Here is a 19,412-nt window from a genome sequence, read left to right as displayed (position 1 = left end):
ACATAATTAAAATAAATGTAGCAAAATTAATAATCTTTTAAAGCTCATCTTTATATATTCACAACTATCTGTTTCACAAAAATTTTGGGAGGTCTAGTTCCATAAAACTTTACCCATGCTTATTCCCAAGTGAGATAGCCAACAATATAAATTCTACAGTTAGATTCATTTTCTTTCTTTTTGTAAACAAGGAGTTAAGTGCTCCTTTTTGCTCATTATTGGAGACCTGACAAGTTATTTTAGGCATAAGTAAGTAATTTCAAAATGAGCATTAGCTTTGAAGAACAAGCACTCTGAGGGCAAGTCAATCATGTGAACACAAAAACATTTTTTGTTCTCCTGCAGCACATTCATGAAATGTTCCAAGAAGCCCTACTCTTTAACAAGTGGAAGAAATTTAAGACAAAAAGAATTATTTCAAATTTCAAAAGGAGAAATTTAGAAAGGCTAAGATCAGTACACTGCTATAGAAAGAGAACCAATATAATAAGACAGTTTACTTTCCAGAAACAAAATATTATTCAGAACTAAATCTAAATCCAGAAATGTTCACAATTTGATAGCCTTCTATTACACTTCCAGGAAGGAAGTGTCTAAACAAATTTTTCCAAATGATCTAGAAAATTCCAAAGTTTTCTGTTACTTTATAAAACATTTTATTTTCCAAGATCTGTAGACAAATCTAATATTAACTATTTCCTTCCAGGAAAAGGCTGGAGTAAAATAGTGGAGTTATAACATATTCAAAAAGTCAATACATTTTAAGTCCAGGGTCAATCTTAGTAATGGAAGCTTTTCAAGGAATATTGAATGGAAATGCCTAGAATCCCTAAAGGAATTTAGGAACACAAAGGTGGTGCTATCTGAGCCGCCAGGTGGCTTCTAACAGCTCTCTGCAGGAGTACATGTGCTATCACAGCTTCAAGATTTTGGCTGAAAACTGGTATCTTTAAAAACTTTAAATTCCCTCAGACAGCACGGATGGAGCTTAGAAATTAAGAGGCACATAAGACAAGCAAAGAAACAAAAAACTAGATCCCACTAGGAAGGAAACTGATAGCAACTTAACACTGGAGCAGAGAGAATTTCTAAATTCACTGACTCCCAATCTAAGAAAAAAAAAAAAGCCTTAGAAAATGAAATTGTGCAGGCTCTTTAACAGCAGATTAATTTTTTATATCCCTTGGGACTGCATACACTGCAGGTATTCAATAAATGTTTAATTATTTGCTGTTGGAAATGCACACATGGGAAAAAGCACCCGGGGGAAAAACTTCAAGATGACTCAGGACATGCTCCACATGGCAGTGTCTTCAATTGGAGTATGCAGTAGTGATGAATGTGCAGAATATTTTCCATCTCCAAGGATGACCTATGGAAAGGCTAACGTTACTGAGTCCTGGAAAACATATACACTTCCCTAGAACGTTCACAAAGGAGCCTGCTCACAGCTGGATGTCACTGAGGACCCCACTCAGCTACATCTTGATTTGGAAGCTTATCAAGTATTTTATATTTTCTCCTCTCTTCTCAAATCTGATACGACTTCCCTCCATCCTTACTCTAACCTAATAACTTTGCTTCCTATTTCTTTAAGAAAAACAAACTGTAGAAGCCTTCCACAAGCTTCTACTTGCAGATGACATGATATTACATATAAAAAACCCTAAAGACACCACCAAAAAACTGTTAGAACTAGTAGAAAAAAATCCAGTAAAGTTACAGGATACAAAATCAATATACAAAAATCTATTGCATTTCTATACAAGAACCACCAACTATAAAGACAAATTAGGAAACCAATCCAATTTACAGTTGCATCAAAAAAGAGTAAAATATCTAGGAATAAATTTAACCAAGGAGGTGAAAGGCCTACACACTGAAAAATATGATACTGATGAAAGAAACTGAAGAAGATGCAAATAGAAAGATAGTCCACAATCACGAACTGAAAGAATATTGTTAAAATGTCCATAAAGCAACCTACAGGTTCAATGCAATCCCTATCAAAATTCCAATGCCATTTTCCATAGAAATAGAACAAACAATCCTAAAACTTGTATGGAGCCACAGAAGACCCCAGTTGGACAAAGTAATCTTGAGAAAGAAGAACAAAGTTGGAAGTATTACACGTTCTGATTTCAAACTATATTACAAAGCTACAGTAATCAAAACAGAATAGTATTGGCATAAAAACCCATGAGAGCTACCCTTTTCCTACTTTATTTTTCTCCACAGCACCTACAATCATTGGACAGACAATATATTTTACTTATTCATAAACTCATCTCATTTCACTAAAATGTAAGCACCAAGCAGGTGAAGATTTGCATTGTTTTGATCAATGTTGTGTCTCCTAAGGCCAAAGAATGTCTGGCTCATAGTAAACCATCTACAGACAATTGAAATTGGTATTTACCTAATCCTATGAGGCACTGTCTAACAACTCAGTGTTTTCTTTCTCTCTTTGTCCCACTCAAAATATGCATGCAAAACCCATTAGCTACATCTATGCTAAATTCCTTTTCAAATATAAAAATGCTAAATAACTGACCTTGACAAAAGTTTTTAAAAATAAGAACAAGAATATTTGAAATTGCCTCCATCCATCCTATCCTATATAATCATCTGTAATCTATCTTCATCTCATTATTTTAGGAATCCAAATATTTACCTTCTTCAAATACAAAGATTCCCAACAAACGTATATTTTATAGGAAAGTCAAAGAGACACAATATACAGCAAATGTATATTAAACCTCTTACTAGGCTCTGTGTGCCACCTTAATTCATTTGGAAGTGCCTCAAAAAGACATGTACAGCAAGTTATAAAGCACATTTAATGCTGGTACCAATCTATCCAAATCCCCAGAATTAAAGTAGGAATTAGAAACCCAAGGCAGAGTGGTAGAGAGGAAGAAGTGTACCCATCCTAGATCACCAGGAGCTGAAGAAAATACATTTAATACTGCCCACACTTCCCTACCCTCATGAGTTTGAATCACCTACCAGCAACATGTGTAATACTATTGACCAAGATGATTTTCCTGGGTAGTATATTAACATCAATGTAAAGTCTCTATTTTTAATTGAAAACTCAGGATGGCAGAGATTACAGCTGCTGCAATGTTTTGACCAGGTCCTTTACAGTTCATATTTGTTAATATCAAGTTAACCATACTGTTAATGATAATACACTTGAGTGCATCTGAAACAATCAAATTTAGATACTGCAGAAACACTAACTTCTTCTGATATTACCAAGACCTATAATGAAGGAGGAAAGCAGTTTATGACCAAAGGGGCATATTTTATTTGCAGATTTAGGCCTTAAAATGACAACATGGTATATTCATTGTCTATACACTGGATATAAAGACACACCTTGTGCAAAACAGTACTGCTGACTCATACTGTGCAGGAGATGCAGAACTCGTAAGAACAACCGTATGAAGAAGGTGACATTCAGTCATAGATGATCTGTTCTCACTTGATGGAAACATCTAGGACTGGGAAATGTCTTGATTACATTTCTCTAACTGTTTAGGCAAAGCACTGAAAATCTTTCAATAGTGTGAAAAGAATACCAGATTACAGGATTTACTTTTTGGTCTTTTCTATTCAAAGTACTAACTATAAAGGCTTTGGGGTGGTCTAGGAAGTCATCAATGTGAGAGGAAAAAGAGATCAAAGACACTAAACCAAATGACTCATAATTATCCTTATACTTTTTAGCAAAGATTCAGTAACAAATTTATATTTGACACTGTTTTTATATGCTATAGAGATTTACAATGAAAATATCTGAGGCTGTATATTACTTGGCCATTATGTGGAACTGGGAGGGGAAACAGGTGATACTGATAACCTTGCAATTCCTTTCAAATATCTGAATGTCTACAGAATATAATCACTACCATTTTCCCAATATAATTTCAACTCCTCACTGTCAATGGGAAGATGAGTATTCTACATTAATTTTTAGAGTAAGGGAGAAGGTAAAAGGAAAGGGAGGATATATGACTGCTATGTGAAATAGGGAGTAATAAGACTACATGAATACGTGAGAGTACAGAGCTGCTAACACTAAGAGCTTACATTCAGTTTACATACCTACTAAATCAGTCTCTCCACCCTACACTCCACACACATTCTATATCAGAACATTCTGATATATTCTGTATCAGCACAACAGCATTGGTTACACAGAAAGTTAGGGAATAATAATCGAAATCACATAGGTGGTTATGAAAACAATTACACTACAGAAGCACATTATAAGCTAATAATCTTCAAATATCTCCTCCATCACAAAATTCTAACATTGCAGAGGCAATGTTTCATGAGAAAATCAGACTCATCCCAATTTCCTGACTTTCTAAGTCAGTCCAGCTGCTCCCGATGCACATACTCTTCTGATAGGTAAAGAAAAAAAATATTTAATTTGCACAGTGCACTAATGTACTTTTATCCACAGTGAATGGACACGCCTTCACTTGATTCTCACCAACCTATAAGACACAAGTGGTAATTATGTTTAGAAAGTGCTTAACACTAAACACTGAGTGGCAAGAAATGAAAAATACCTCTCTCTTCACGGCATGACACTTGAATCCTAGTAACTCAACAAGGAGAACTGATGATATTTTGTAAGTTCTACTGAGAGCTAAGTAGAATGCGCAAAGAATAATTCTGCCAAAATTAACAGCAATGCCTCCAACAATGCCATCACCAATACTAGCAAACAGCAAAAAGACTTGCCTCTGCAGACGTCCTACCGTGAAAGCCCTCCTTTCATGTAACGCTCCTCTAACAAAAATGAGTATATTATCAGGACCAAAGATAAGGCTGGAACAGTCTTCCTAACCCAGGAAAAGAACCAGTTTTGTCACACATTTCATCATAGATACTGAACTGGGAATACCACCCCAAGGGGAAAAGCACCACAGGTTCTCCATCGCAAAACAATCTAGGAACTTCAGTCCAGCTAGGGGTGACCCGCAATCTACATGCAAATCTACGCTACTTCCTGGCCCCATGTTCTGCATGGCATCTTATTCCGTAATCAGTGCCACCAGATCACGTCCCCGTGAAACCAAGACGCACGCTTCTCCGAAGACCCCAGTACGAAAATAAAATCACTGACAGGCCTTCGAAGTCCGACAAGGTCCTGACTTGCTCCTAACAGCGCTGACCAAGGATACCCCTAAACCAAGACAAAAAACTCTCTCGGACCAGCCAACACCGCCCCTGCTTCCATAAGCCCACTCCCCACAGGCTCTGCCGGCCGGAGGTCACCAGGGGCAGAGGGACCCTCCCAGCCCCAGGATGGGCCAAGCCTCTAGGCCATCTTTCCAGAGCTCACCGCCAAGGAGGGCTGGGAAACATCTGAGCTGGGTCCCCACGCCTGGAACTCCAGCCTGGAGGCAGTGCAGGCTCTGTGCCACCGAGTCCCCAAGCAAGCGGGCAGCCCGGCACCTGGACGGAGGCCGGACGGGACGGCCCCGCCCCCGGGGCCCGCACCGAGCTCCCCCCCTCCACGCAGAGTCCCGCGCGACCGGCCCCCGCCCGGGGGAGGGCGCCGGCGCCCCCTGCCCGGCGGGCAAAGGATACAGTCCCGGCTCCAGAACGCCGCGGCGCCCGGGCGGGAGGGGCCCGCCACGTCCGCCATCTTGAAACAACCGCCACTCGGGGCGTCGCTCCGGGGCCGCCCCGCCCCGGCCTCCAGGCCCGGTCCCGATTGGCCGCACGGCGCAGAGGCCCGTCCCCGCTTGTGTGGCCGGCCCCGGCGGGGCGGGAGGGTCCAGACGGAGGAGTCGCTGTGTCCCGGCGGCGTGGTGTGGAGCAGCCGCCGGGGCCGCGGGAGCAGGCGCCCCGCGGAACTACTACTCCCGGACCAGCCCGGGCCCCGCATCTCCGCCCCGCCGCGCTCTCAGGCGCCGAGCACTACAACTCCCGGCATGCCGTGAACTTGACGGCCGCACCTCCGAGGCGGCGTCCGGCCCTCTGGCCAGCCCCGCTCCCCCGCCGGGTCCCCGCCGCTGCTCCGGCCGCGCGCGGAGCGGGGACGCGAGCCATGGAGGAGACACCGCCCCCGCTGCTGGGCAGCAGCAAGCCGCACCTGGAGAAGCTGACCCTGGGGGTCACCCGCATCCTAGGTGAGTGGGGCGGGGGCCCTTGGGGCGACTGCGGGACGAGCGGTGTGCAGAGAAAGCACGGACGGGCGGCTGGACGCCGGTCCCTGTATGCCAGGGGGCATCGCGGCTGTGACTTCCGTTGTTAAGGAGAAAAGAGGGTGAGCCAGGTGCGTGACTAAGCCGGGAAGCGTTTGCCAGGATTGTGGATGCAGAGCTGGGAAGCCCGAAGATGCTTCCACCCGAAGTCCATCACAGGGCCCAAGAAGGACGGGCAGAGACGTGCAAAGGGGAGACAGCAGGTACCTGACGGTTGGGAGGCTGGGTCTCCCGAGAGGCCTTCTTGGCCAAGGGAGTGTCCAAGCCCTTCCTCTGGAAGTAGAGCGCTCGGGTAATGAATACTGCAGCCAACCTCCCAGGGCCACAACTCCCGTGCACCTCCCGGGGTGTGGCACCTGATGTGGTCCTGAGGAGTCAAGACTTGCACCACTGAATGGGTGGTTTTCTTTATGGAATCTCTACCTAATGCCATCACTTTGCTAGTTTCTGGGGCTACAAAAAAATGAAATGAAATGAAATTAAACACACACACAGTTCAGTAATCCCTTACTGCTTAGACACAGGAGAACCATTATATATGCATCTACAAACTATATGAACAGCAAAAATTGACAGAATTGAAAGAAGTAGGCAATTCAACAACAGTAGTTTGAGACCTAAATACCCTGCTTACAACAATGCGTATACACCTAAGCAGAAAATCAACAAGGAAATAGTAGGCTTAAGCAACACTGTAAATCGACTTTACCTAAATAGACGTCTATAGAACATGTTAACCCAACAGCAGTAGAATAAAAATTCTTCTCAGGTATATATGGAGTAACCTCAAGAACAGACTATATGTTAGACCATTAAAGAAGCCAAGATAAATTTTAAAGGATTGCTATCATACAAAGTGTGTTCTCTGATGATATAACACCAAAACTGATGGGATGGGGTGAAAGCATGGAACAGAAATCAAACTTTCTCAACCTGATAAAGGGCATCTATGAAAAACCCACAGCTAACATTATGCTTAATGGTGAAAAACTGGATACTTTCCCATTAAGATCAGGAACCAGACAAATGTTCGTGAGATCCCCAACACCACACTAGGTTTGATGATTCACTAGGAGGATTACAGGATCTGGGAGACAGTCATGCTATGATTTATTCTGGCAGAAGCAAAGGGAAAGATACGTGTGGGGAAGTCAAGGAAACCAAACAATTTTCAAGAGTCCTCTCAGTGGATTCACGTGGGACACAATTACTCCAGCAACACGTGATAATACATCTGAAATCTTGTCTACTATGGAAGCTCATTTGAGACTGGGAGCTCATTTGGAAGTCCATCGTTTAGACACACTCTACCTAGTGTATATCAAATTCAAGACTCCCAGAGGAATGCAGGTATTCAGCATAAACCATATCGTTTGCACTAACAGATGCAGTGAGCCATTCTTACCAGGGAATGGTGGGAACCCTCCTGAATTCCAAGTTCCCAGATGCCACCCAGGGGCCAACCTTGTAAGCAGACCTTTCTAAAAATTGCAGTCTCAGGCCTGCTGTTTCACTCTTTTCTGCACAATGAGAACTCCCCTCTTACCACTGCTATTCAACATTGTACTGGAAATTCTAGTCCGAGCAATTAGGCAAGAAAATGAAATAAAGACATAAAAATTGGGGAAAAAAAAGAACTAAAGAGTTATTTGCAGATGACATGCTCTTGTATATTAAAAAAAAGTCAGAAGGAATCCACAAAAAGAAAAAAAAAACCCTACACATTAGCAATGAACAATCCAAAAATAAAATTACAAAACAATTCAATTTACAATCATGTCAAAAGAATAAAATACTTTAGTATAAAAATTAGCAGAAGTAAGGCGTGAACAAGTAAATTAACAGAAGTGCATGATTTGTACACTGAAAACCACAACATATTACGAAAAGAAATTAAAGAAGACCTAGATAAATTTGAAGACATCTGATATTTATGATTTGGAAGGCTTAGTACTGTTAGAATCCAATTCTCCCCAAATTGATCTAAAAATCTACAATTCTATCAAAATGTCATTTGCCTCTTTTGCAGAAGTTGACAAGCCAATCTAGTCCTAAAATTAAAATGAGAATGAAGGTGCCCACAATAGCCAAAACAATCTTGGGAAAGAGGAACAAAGTTAGAGGGCTTAAACTTCACTATTTGAAAATTTACTACATTTGGGATAATGGAAAAGTTTTGCAGATGAATAGTGGTAATGGTTGCAAAATAGTGTGTGTGAGTGTACTTAACTGTATACCTCAAAATGGTTAAAGTGGCAAATTTTATATGTGTATTTTACTGCAATAAAAAAAATTTGCTGCAAAGCTTCAGTAGTCTTCACTGTGGCACTGGCGTGAAGATAGAAATATAGATCAATAGAATAAGATTGAGACTCTAAAACCAAACCATCACATATACGGTTCCATGATTTTCAACAAGGGTGTCTGTACAATTCATTGGGAGAAAAAGTCTTTTTAACAAATTGTTCTGTGACAACTGGGTAGCCACATGTGAAACAATGAAGTTGAGCCCTTACCTCAATTCACATACAAAAATTAACTCAAAATGGATCTTACATGTAAATGTAAGTGCTGAAACTATGATAGTCTTAGAAGAAAACATAGGCCTTAGTTTTTGAATGACTTTGGATCTGAGGCTTGTGAAACTGATGAGATATAACACCTGTGATTTGTTGTGTGAAGTGGCAAAAGGGAGATTATACAGGTGAGCCTAGTCTAATCACATGAGCCCTTTAAAACAGGCTGTTAACAGGGGAAGCCACTGCGATTATTACCAGCCCTTTCTAGGGGAGCCCCAACAGGGGTCCTGCCACCCGGTGTTATTGGAGCCAACAGAAGGAACCCAAGTTTGGTTTGGAAGCAAAGGAAAGTTTTATTCTTTGATCAAAGAATGGAGAGGTGTGAGGACATGCTCTCCTCGAGGTCGGAGGGGCTGCTGCTTCATAGGGATCTCGTGAGCAGGGGAAGGGGCTGGGTTCTTGCCGAGCAGGCGCAGCTGCGCTGCTCAGGCTCCGGATCCCTGTGCCGGGCGCAGCGTCTCTGCACACGGCCCGCCGCTGCCATCGTGAATTGCAGTGTTGAGCGCAGCACTGCGCACACGGGCCGCTGAGCATCTTCACAGCCATTTCGCTTGAGGAACCAGGTGAGAGGCCTCTGCATGTGGCATCCTATGAGCAAGTGTAACTAAACTATGCCTGAAAAGGTTAGACTTTATTTTATTACCCAGATTCTATATTTAATACCCGGGAATTGTTAATGGGCTTTGCGGGTGACCAGTCCCTCTTCTGCCTTTTGTCCTGCTCCTGATTCTCATGGGGGGGCCGAGGGGCCCAGGTGCGTCTTCTGTAACCTCTTCTTGCTGATTTGGGGGTGTCATCATTGCCCCGGGTGGAGGGGCAGAACTTCCCCCAGCTGCCTTTAGATCGTGTGATGGTCACCAGGCCTTGGTCCTAACCCTAACCCTGAGTGACCATTTGTTGAACCTTTTGGAAACAAAGAACATCAGACAATTTAAGATAAACAGCCCAAGAGAATAATGGTTATATGTCAACATTTTTCTAAAAATGAGGGTATTTAGTTCTTTGGCGTGTGCCCTGCATATTCCTGCTCACACTTCGGTTGTTTTTTGGAAGAGAAGCTTCAGGTCAGAGTAAGTTCCCACAAGTAGTCAAGGAGGTCAGTTGCCTCAGGTTGTCTCTGCGAAGGTTGGGGCTTGGGGGCCTCTTCCCTCGAGTGTCAGGTCCCCTCGGAGTGACCCCCTGCAACTTAAGAGCAGGGCGTGTCGTTAGGGTCACCATACGGGGTCCATTCCACTTAGGAGTGAGCTAGTCTTGCAGGCTGCTGACTTTCCGTGGTTTTAGGTGCATGCAGTCTCCTGGCCAGGAGGGGAGCAGGGCCAGGTGGGGGAGTGTGGGGAGCGCCTGGTGACTGTCTTCAGTGAGGGCGTTCATGGTTCCTCCTGCCTGGAGGGCATACTCGAGTTGTTCCATTCCAAGGGGGTTAAGATGTTCCTTCTCTCAGGCTTGGGGAATGAATCTACCACACCTGAGTTCAGATGCACTTTAACTTATCCCTTGGGGCTAACCGCATGCAGAGCTGGACAGTCAGAAGCAACTTAATCCAGTTTTCTTGAGTTTCCTGGCATAGTTTGGCTAAGGCTCGTTTCAAGGTCTGATTGAACCTGTCTCCTCTGGGGTCTCCAGGCTTAGTGCAGGGCCCTTTTTATGCCCAGGGCAGTAACTTGAAACAAATGCTGGAGCATCATTGCTTTGTAGGGGTCCTGGGAGCCCAAACGGGGGGGGGGTTGTATCTTTCAGTAATGCCTTAGCCACTTCAGCTACTATCCCAGTTGTAGCAGGGAATGCTTCTGTCCGCCCAGAATATGTGCCTGCTAGCACTAAGAGACACCTGGAATCGGCTGACACTCTCTCCCTATCTTATCTTCTGTGAAATAGTGCCAAGTGGGACCACCCCTGAAGGGACAAGATAGTGTCTTCCATCCTAGCCAATCAGAGGCATAGAAGGGACTCACCCTTGAATGACTTGAAGCTCACAGTGCTTTTCTACCACAGTACCATGCTTCCCAATACCTTAGAAAGAACACTGAACAGAAGGCAGAAGAAGAATGGTGCAACTAGTACTTTATGCTTTTCCAAAGCACCTTCATTTCTGTTTCCTCTGCTTTCCTTATCAAGGAAAGTAGTATTATAATTCTTGTCAAATGCAAAGGTAAGTGAATACTCATCTAAGGTCACAACTAATGAATGCATAAAGCAAGACTAGGCTAGGTGGAGTCCAGAATTCTTAGCTCACATATTGGGTGCTATTGCTGCAAGCTAAAATTTGAGCCTTCTGAGAACTCGAAGGAAACTTTATGATGAATGGAAGGTGTACTGACACAGTTATTGCCAGGAAGACTGCATGGTCCTCGGTTATGGGACTGAGTGCCTTTGAGGGACCAGCTGCTTTTATCACAGGGGTAATAAATGCTCCTCAGAGGGATCTGATATTCCCAGAGCAGTCATCAACAGCTAGTCAACCTCTAGTTAGAAGTGTGTGAGAATGAGCCAGTTGCAACTCTTCAAGACTCTGGTTTTTTCTTCCAGAATCATCCCCAGGTGTGACAGAGGTGACTATCATAGAAAAGGCGCCTGCTGAACGTCATATGATTTCTTCATGGGAACAAGTAAGTGGTGCCCTGTTGAATCCTTACCTCCCAAGAAAGAGAGGTCAACCTAAATGCCCCTGAGAAGGAAAGATTGGGCAGTAAAACCTCTTCCTGTCTTAGGCCACAGCTGCCTTCAACGTAAAGTTCACCCTTCTCTCTGTTCCTCTTCAGGTCACTTAATACTGCCTTGCACTCCATGCCATCTCCCCAGCATGGAGCATCTCTGAGCCTGTCCTATGGAGGCAGTGGAACATTTGAAGTTGTATACATACAACAAAGCTAAAAATCCAGCAAGGAATGGAAAAAGTAAATATTAACAAGCTCGCCGGGCAGAACGTGGTTAAGTGTTGCAGAGAAGTACTAACCAGATTAATAGCTAGTACTTCCCAACCCTCCTCTGAATTTTCATTCCTTCATTTATCCAATAAAAGTTTTAAGCTCCTAAAATGGGCCAGGCATTATGGTTGATGTTGAATCCTTGGGGATTCAGTGATAATCAAAAAAGGGCACACAGTTTCTTACCTCTTGATCTTACTCTCTAAGACATAGCATAAATCATTCCAAGTATAATTACAGAGCAGAGCAAGTTCTGTGAACGGGAGGTAAAGGGAGCATTGTCAGGAGGCCTGACCGAGTCTGGAGGTTGAGAAACATTTTTCCCAAAGAAGTTATGAGAAGTTGTTAACCAGATAAATGAGATCTGGGAAGAAGGGGCTTTCAGCCTGTGTGAGGGCTTCGAGACGGAAAGGATTACATTTTCCAAGCGCATGAAGAAGGTACATGTTGCTGGAGCAGAGAAGAGCAAGGGAGAGAGGTTGACAAGGACCAGGATGTGTGGGCTTCTTAGATCATCAGGATTTTGGTCTTTGTCTTGAGAACAAAGGAGAGCCATTGAAATGTTTTAAGTAGAGAAGTTGGATTCCTGCTTTGGAAAAATCACTGTGGCTGAGTAGCAGCAAATGGATTTAACAAGGAAGCAAAAAATTATCCTGCCATTTAGTGAACGCTGCTAACACATATCAGATAAGTTATTTAATTTAATCCTCATAATAACTCTGCAAGATAGGTATTGATATTTCTGTGTTCTAGATGAAGAAACTGAGGGTCAGAGAGGTCACCAAGAATTGTCCTGGGCCACATAGCTACCATGCGGCAAAGCCTGAATTTGAACCCAGAGTTGTCTGACTCTAGGCACATATCCTTTCTGCTCTGCCAGACTGCCCCTCTAGCAATGGGCCCTGGGCAGCCAGACGGTCCACAGGTATGTGTACATGTTCAGTCTCTGCCAGCAGCGCTCACCCTCCCTGAGCTAAGCTGGCAGCAGTTTCTACCTCCATGACCTCTGGTCAGCAGCACCCCAACTTTCATCATGGGCTCTCTCAGCCCCCACTGCCATTTCCGTCCACAGCCCATCAGAGAAGAGGGAATTCCAGAGCAGTGTCTGTCTGTTGAACTCTGCTGCTGGTCAGTCCTGGTGTGGCTGTGTGTGCTTTCTGCCAGTCTTCTCCCTTCCTCTTCTTTTTTCATCCCCTCCTCCAAAATAGAGACTGATCCTGAATCTGGCAGGAGAAGCCCTCTGAAGTGGGCAGCTTACTACCCACAGAAGAGCAAAAAATGAAAATGACGGTAACTCTGAGTCGCTGGCCAGGGCATAGGAGCCACCTAAGTGAAACCCTGAAAGCTGCACTCAGAAGGAAGGGCTGGAAGCACTGTAGGAGCCCCACTGTCCGGGCGGCCAGGCGGTGAGGTCTTCAGCAAGGAGGCAGTGCAGCCGGGGCCACAGTGATGTACATGGAAGTGACAGTGCAGGCTTAATGGTTTTTATGACCTTGGTTTACTTGATGTTTTGTATGTTTATGTTAGTATTTGAAATGTATTAAAAATTTGATTTCATTCTTTTTTTTTCTATTTTTATGAATTCTGAATAATTTTTTAAAATACTGGTATAAAACAATACCAAAATTTCTTTTTTGAGTGAAATCAATACCATAATAAAAGTTGTAATCACTGCTATTGGAACACTCTAGCCTGACTTAAAGGTGAACAGTGCCACCAGCTCATCTCAGCTCAGATCTCATGGAAGGAACTGGGTTAAGACTTATGGACAGTAGTTTCCTTGTCTCCAGCACTAGATGGCACTAGTGACCAAAATCTGATACTGGATGCTGGCCTTTGGGGATGACAGAGGAGCAGGAACTTTGTCAGAACATTAATAACTATAGGCTTCCTGTGTTAGGGTCCCAGGGTTGAGAGATGGGCTTTCTGTGCGCACACTTTCCTTTTGGAAAGCACAGAGAAGGTGCCATACAGGAGGCATTAGGAGCAAGCCCTAAACTCCAAATAACTTACTAAGTAGAAAAATAAATGTTTAGCCCAAGGAGTCTGAGAACCCTTTAGGTTACACATTTGTGAAATTGAGAACTAGATGGTGAAGAGAGAAAAAAACAAAGTCTGATCAGAATGCATATTTTAGTTCTTAGATCAAGAAAATGAAAAACCTGTTTCATTAAAATGGCAGCTATTGTCTATTTAATAATATAAAAACATCACTTAAAATTACCAGTAAACTTGAAGCTTTCTTCTCACCATAGTTCTTAAGATGTTATGCCCTAAAATCATAATAATTACACCAATTACCTCACCTTCCCTCTTCCTGCCAAGCTCACAGTTCCTTCCGCCTCCAGTGTTTTGCAGACTTAGTCTTAGAGATTATTCTGAACCTGGATTCAGAGTGACTCAGGGTCACTCAGGGGCAAAATTGGGAAGTAAATTCAGATTGTCCTGCTCCAGTCTTAACCCCCTCACACATTGGGCACCTGGAACTGACTGACAGTGTGACCTAAAGCAAACTTGATATGAGCGGTGTTCAGTATCACACCTCAAAAGTGTCCAGTAAGGAAAAGGTTGGGACAGAGTTACTAACATATTGCCCCCCCTGAAGTCAGACATCGGAGAACGCATCCTTTTGTGTTCTCCAGGGGTTTGACGGGCTAGAGAAGGCTGCCAGGCACGTGCACAGATGTGAGCTACTTAGAATTTAAGGCACGCTCCTACCTAGTACCTCCTGAAAGGATACTAAGCTATTCCTTTGTTCTTCCCGCACCAGTTTGGATGATTTGCTGTTCGTATGAAGTATTTGTTTATATCCCATTGTGCTTCTTTCTAAGAACTTCCAGAACTGTTAGGTTCAGTGCATTAACTGCTGTCAAAGTATATACTTTTCACTTTTAAGATGTTCTCACTGATCCAGTAATTTCTGAAAATAATTTATGAGCTTGGGTCTGAAATTTGTAGCAGTAATTGCTTTGCTCCAACATCATCGAGACTTTGCCTAGGATCTCATGTCGCACCATGTTCCTGTAGGTCTCCTCCTCCTTGATCCCCTTTCTCCAGCTAGCTCCCCAGTCAGGCATTTCCATGGCAGCACAGACACCTCCTCTGCCTTATCAGGCGAGGCAAAAAAGAGATCAAACTGGTGGCTCTGCTGTGCAGACCCAGTGCCTCTCTAATAGAGGTTTTTGTTGTTTTTATTCTTCATTGCAATATAATTGACATATAACATTGTATTACTTTTGTGTCTACAACATAATGATTTAATATGTGTATATATTGTGAAGTTACAAGTGTAGTTAACATCTATCACAAGAGTTACAATTTTTTTTTTTTGTATTGGGAACTTTTAAGATTTACTCTTAGCAACATTGAAATATACAACAAAGTATTAGCTATGGTCACCCTGCTGTACATTACATCCCCAGGACATACTTATCTTATAGCTGCAAGTTTGCACCTCTTGACCACCTTCTCCCATTTTGCTCACCTACACTCCCCACCTGTGGCAGCCTAGTCTCTGTATCTGTGAGTTCAGTTTTCTTTTAGATTCCATATATAAGTGAGATTATACAATATTTTTCTTTCTCTGACTTATTTCACTTAGCATAATGCCTTCAAGGTTCATACATGTTGCCACAAATGGCAGGATTTGCCTTTTTATGGCTGAGTAATACTTGGTTTTGTGTGTGTGTATGTGTTTGTATATATCATATTTTATCCATTCACCCAGCAATGGACACTTAGGTGGTTGTAAAGAAAACTGCAGTGAACATGGTGGTACAGACGTCTTTTCAAGATAGTGATTTTATTCCCTTCAGATTAAAAACCCAGGAGTGGAATTGCTGGATCATATGGTAGTTCTATTTTTAATTTCTCAGGAACCTTCATACTTTTTCCCACAGTGGTTGCATGAATTCACATTCCACTGGTGAGTGACCCAGTGTTCCCCTTCCTCCACATCTTCACCAACACTTATTATTTGTTGTCTTTTTGGTAATAGCCATTCTGACAGGTGTGAAGTTACATGGTTTTGATTGTCATTTTCCTGAATTAGTGATACTGAGCATCTTTCATGTACCTGTTGGCCATTTGTATGACTTTGGGAAAATGTCTATTCAGTTTCTCTATCCATTTTTTAATTGGGTTGTTTGGTTTTTTTTCTATTGAGTTGTATGAATTCTTTGTATGTTTTGGATATTAATCTTTTATCAGATATATGATTTTTGAATATTTTCACCTATTCTCTAGGTTGTCTTTTCATTTTGTTGATGGTTTCCTTTGCTGTGCAGAAGTGTTTTAGTTTGACGTAGTCCCACTTGTTTATTTTTGCTTTTGTTGCTTTTGCTTTTGGTGTCAAATCCAAAACTTCATTGCCAAGACCAATGTCAGGGAGCTTGTCCCTGTGTTTTCTTCTAGGAATGTTATGGTTTCATGTCTAACATTCAACTTTTTACTTGATTTTGAGTTGATTTCTGTATATGGTGTAAGACAGGGGCCCAGTTTCATTCTTTGGCATGTGGCTGTCCAGTTTCCCCAACACTTTATTGGAGAGACTGTCCTTTCCCCACTGTATATTTTTGGCATCTGTCACAAGTTAATTGACTAAATGTGTCTGGGTTTGTTTCTGGGTCTCTATTATGTTCTATTGATCTATGTGTCCTTCTATGCCAGTATTGTACTGTTTTGATTACTGTACTTTGTAATCCAGTTTGAAATGAGGCAGCATGATTCCTTCAGCTTTCTTCTTCTTTCTCAAGATTGTTTTGGCTATTTGGGATCTTTTGTGGTTCCTGCAGATTTTGTGACTGTTCTATTTCTGTGAAAAATGCCATTGGAAGTCTGATAGGAATTGCACTGAATTTGTAGATTGCTTTAGGTAGTATGTACGTAACAGTGTTAATTCTTCCAGTCCATGAACGTGGAAGGTCTATCCATGTATTCGTGTTTTCTTCCATTCCTTTCATCAGTGTCTTACAGGTTTCAGTGTGTAGGTCTTTCACCTTCTTGATTAAACTTGTTCCTAAGTGTTTTATTCTTTTCGATGCATTGTAAACAGTATTGTTTTCTTAATTTCTCTTTCTGATAGTTGGTTATTCTTGTATAGAAAAGCAACAGATTTTTGTATATTGACTTTGTATTCTGCAACTTTTCCGAATTCATTTATTCATTCTAAAAGTTTCTTGGTGGAGTCTTTTATGATTTTCTCTATATAATATCATGTCATCTGCAAATAGTGACAGTTTTACTTCTTCCTTTCCTATTTAGAGGCCTTTTATTTCTTTTATTGCCTAATTGCTCTGTTTAGGACTTTCAATACTATGCTGAATAAAATTGGCAAGAATGGGCATCCTTGTCTGCCTGATCTTAAAAGAAAAGTTTTTGGCTTTTAACCCTTCAATATGATGTTACCCGTGGACTTGTTATATGTGGCCTTTATTATGTTGAGTTATGTTCCCTCTATACCTGCTTGTTGAGAGCTGTTACCCTAAGTGAATGTTGAGTTTTGTGAAATGCTTTTTCTGCATCTATTGAGATGATCATATCATTATTATCCTTATTTTGTTAAGTGTTGTATTGATTGATTGTATGTTATGTTGATTGATTTGCAGTTGTTGAACCATCCTTGCATCCTTGGAATAACTTCCACTTGGTCATGGACTACACGTACATTAGTATACAGAGTCAGAGCTCATATCATGTTAGCAATTTTTAATCTTTAGAACTGAAAGGAGATTCTCAAGCAAATGAGTAGCCAAACCTGGGCTCTGCCGCTTAGCATTTAGGTCTGCACTGTCCAATATGGTAGCCACACACCAGCTGTGGCTGCTGAAACATGAAGTGTGGCCAGTTTGAATGGAGATGAGCTGTAAGTGTAAAATACACATTGGATTGTGAAGCATTAGCATGAAAAAATGCAAATTATCTCAATAATTTAAAAAACTCAATTATATCATAATATTTTGCATATATGGAGCTAAGTAAAATACATTATTAAAGTTAATTTTGGTTTTTATATGCTTTCTAAGATGGTTACTAGAAAATTTTAAATTACATACTTGGCTTACATCATATTTCTGTCGGACAGCACTTACTTAGAGGCTCTGATGCATAGCCGATGTGCTACCCATAGCAGGTGTCAATCTGTCACATTTAGCATTCCTTCCTACAAAAGTACTAAAGGGAGGTGTGACTGAAGTTTTGAAAGGAGCATCCTGCGGACGGCCAGGTGAAAATTCAAAACCAGACAGAGGAAACTTATGGCCACGTGTTCTTCATCTCCAATGACTGACCTGACTTTGTGACATGGAAGTCCCTTAAAATGGACAGGGGATCTGACGTGATACCTTGATGCAGCCATCTCTACCAGTAGGGATTGAGACTTGAATCCAGTCCTGCATGAAATCTGGGTGGTGTTTGTGACATGAATGTCAAAGAAACAGCCTAGAATTAAGTAACAAACATGCATTTGATTTACTAGAGAGAGGTCTGGCTTCTGATACGCAGGTGTAATCACAATGTGGTAAAACAGACACATGTATGACCCAGGTAAAGGCCTGACAGAAAGATGAGTAATTTTAAAAGGGCTGAGTAGCTTCTAGAATGTTGGAAGAGGAAATACTAGGACCTGAGGGGTAAGTGCTGTTTGTTATAAACCAGGAAGGTAGTCTTTGTAGCGGTCATCTGGCGCTCTCTTGGCTTAAAGTCTATTTTGAATGTATAGCCATCCCAGCTTTCTTTGGTTTCCATTTACAAGAAGTGTCTTTCCATCCCTTCACTTCTAGTCTGTGTATTATTACATAATCTGAAGATGTTATTACATCCTTGTAGGCAACATAGTTTGCCTCATTTCTTATCCATTCAGTCACTCTTTGTCTTTTGACTGGAGAATTTAGTTCATTTACATTTAAAGTAACTGTTGATAGGTAGTGCACTTAATGCTATTTTGTTCATTGATTTCTGGCTGTTCTGTAATCCCTTTGTTCCTTTCTTCTTTTGCTTTCTTTGATGGTTTTCTGTAATGGGTTCTTAGACTCCTTTCTTTTTATCTTTTCTGTATCTGCTATAGATTTTTCCTTTGTGGTCAACATGAGGCTTACATTTATAACAGTCTATTTTAAGCTATAAAAGCTTGTTTGAACACATTCTAAAGCTTTATATTTTTACTCTCCTTGCTACACATATAAAAAGATGTGACAACTTACATCCTTTTATTTTATGTATCCATTAACAAATCATTGTAGTTATTTGTTTTTACTTCTAAAACACAGTATATTTTACTGTTTTCACTATAGTTAGTTTACTACTTTGTCTTTTAATCTTCATACTAGATCTGTAAGTGATTAATCCACCACCAGGACATTAGATTATTCTGAATTTAACTATATATTTACTTTTGCCTGTGAGATTTATACTGTCATTTTTTTTCCCTGTTACTAATTAGCCCCCTTTTGTTTCAGCTTAAAGAAGTCCCTTTAATATTTGTTGTAAGGCTGGTCTAGTGGTGGTGAGCTCCTTCAGCTCTTTCTTCTCTGGAAAACTATATTTCTCCTTAAATTATTAATGGAGGTACTGGGGATTGAACCCAGGACCTTGTGCATGCTAATCACACTCTACCACTGAGCTATACCTCCCCCCTCTCCTTTAAATAACTTTTGACAATTTAATTATAATGTCTCTTT

The 19,412-nt window shown here is 41.6% G+C and overlaps 2 protein-coding genes across 6 annotated transcripts in view; one reads left to right on the top strand and one right to left on the bottom strand.

Moving 5' to 3' along the window:
• The window catches only part of KIAA1328 (KIAA1328 ortholog), a 161,884-nt gene extending 156,154 nt beyond the window's left edge, over positions 1–5,730 (bottom strand). The window contains exon 1 of one of the 2 annotated variants that reach the window (XM_074352265.1): positions 5,614–5,730. In XM_074352265.1, the coding sequence (XP_074208366.1) occupies positions 5,614–5,671 (58 nt within the window). In that variant the 5' untranslated portion in view covers positions 5,672–5,730. Of the gene's footprint in view, positions 1–5,365; positions 5,573–5,613 lie in introns of those variants that run through there. The other variant, XM_074352266.1, reaches the window with a different exon arrangement.
• An 82-nt stretch (positions 5,731–5,812) lies between these two features.
• The window catches only part of TPGS2 (tubulin polyglutamylase complex subunit 2), a 30,783-nt gene continuing 17,183 nt past the window's right edge, over positions 5,813–19,412 (top strand). For all 4 annotated transcript variants that reach the window (XM_074352296.1, XM_074352295.1, XM_074352294.1 and 1 more), the window contains exons 1-2: positions 5,813–6,158; positions 11,339–11,418. In XM_074352296.1, the coding sequence (XP_074208397.1) occupies positions 6,077–6,158; positions 11,339–11,418 (162 nt within the window). In that variant the 5' untranslated portion in view covers positions 5,813–6,076. The remainder of the gene's footprint in view (positions 6,159–11,338; positions 11,419–19,412) is intronic.

Source organism: Camelus bactrianus, chromosome 24, assembly GCF_048773025.1.
Source record: "Camelus bactrianus isolate YW-2024 breed Bactrian camel chromosome 24, ASM4877302v1, whole genome shotgun sequence".
Lineage (NCBI taxonomy): Eukaryota > Metazoa > Chordata > Mammalia > Artiodactyla > Camelidae > Camelus > Camelus bactrianus.
Note: the sequence above shows the minus strand (reverse complement) of the source record. Positions and strands in the feature narration are given on the sequence as shown.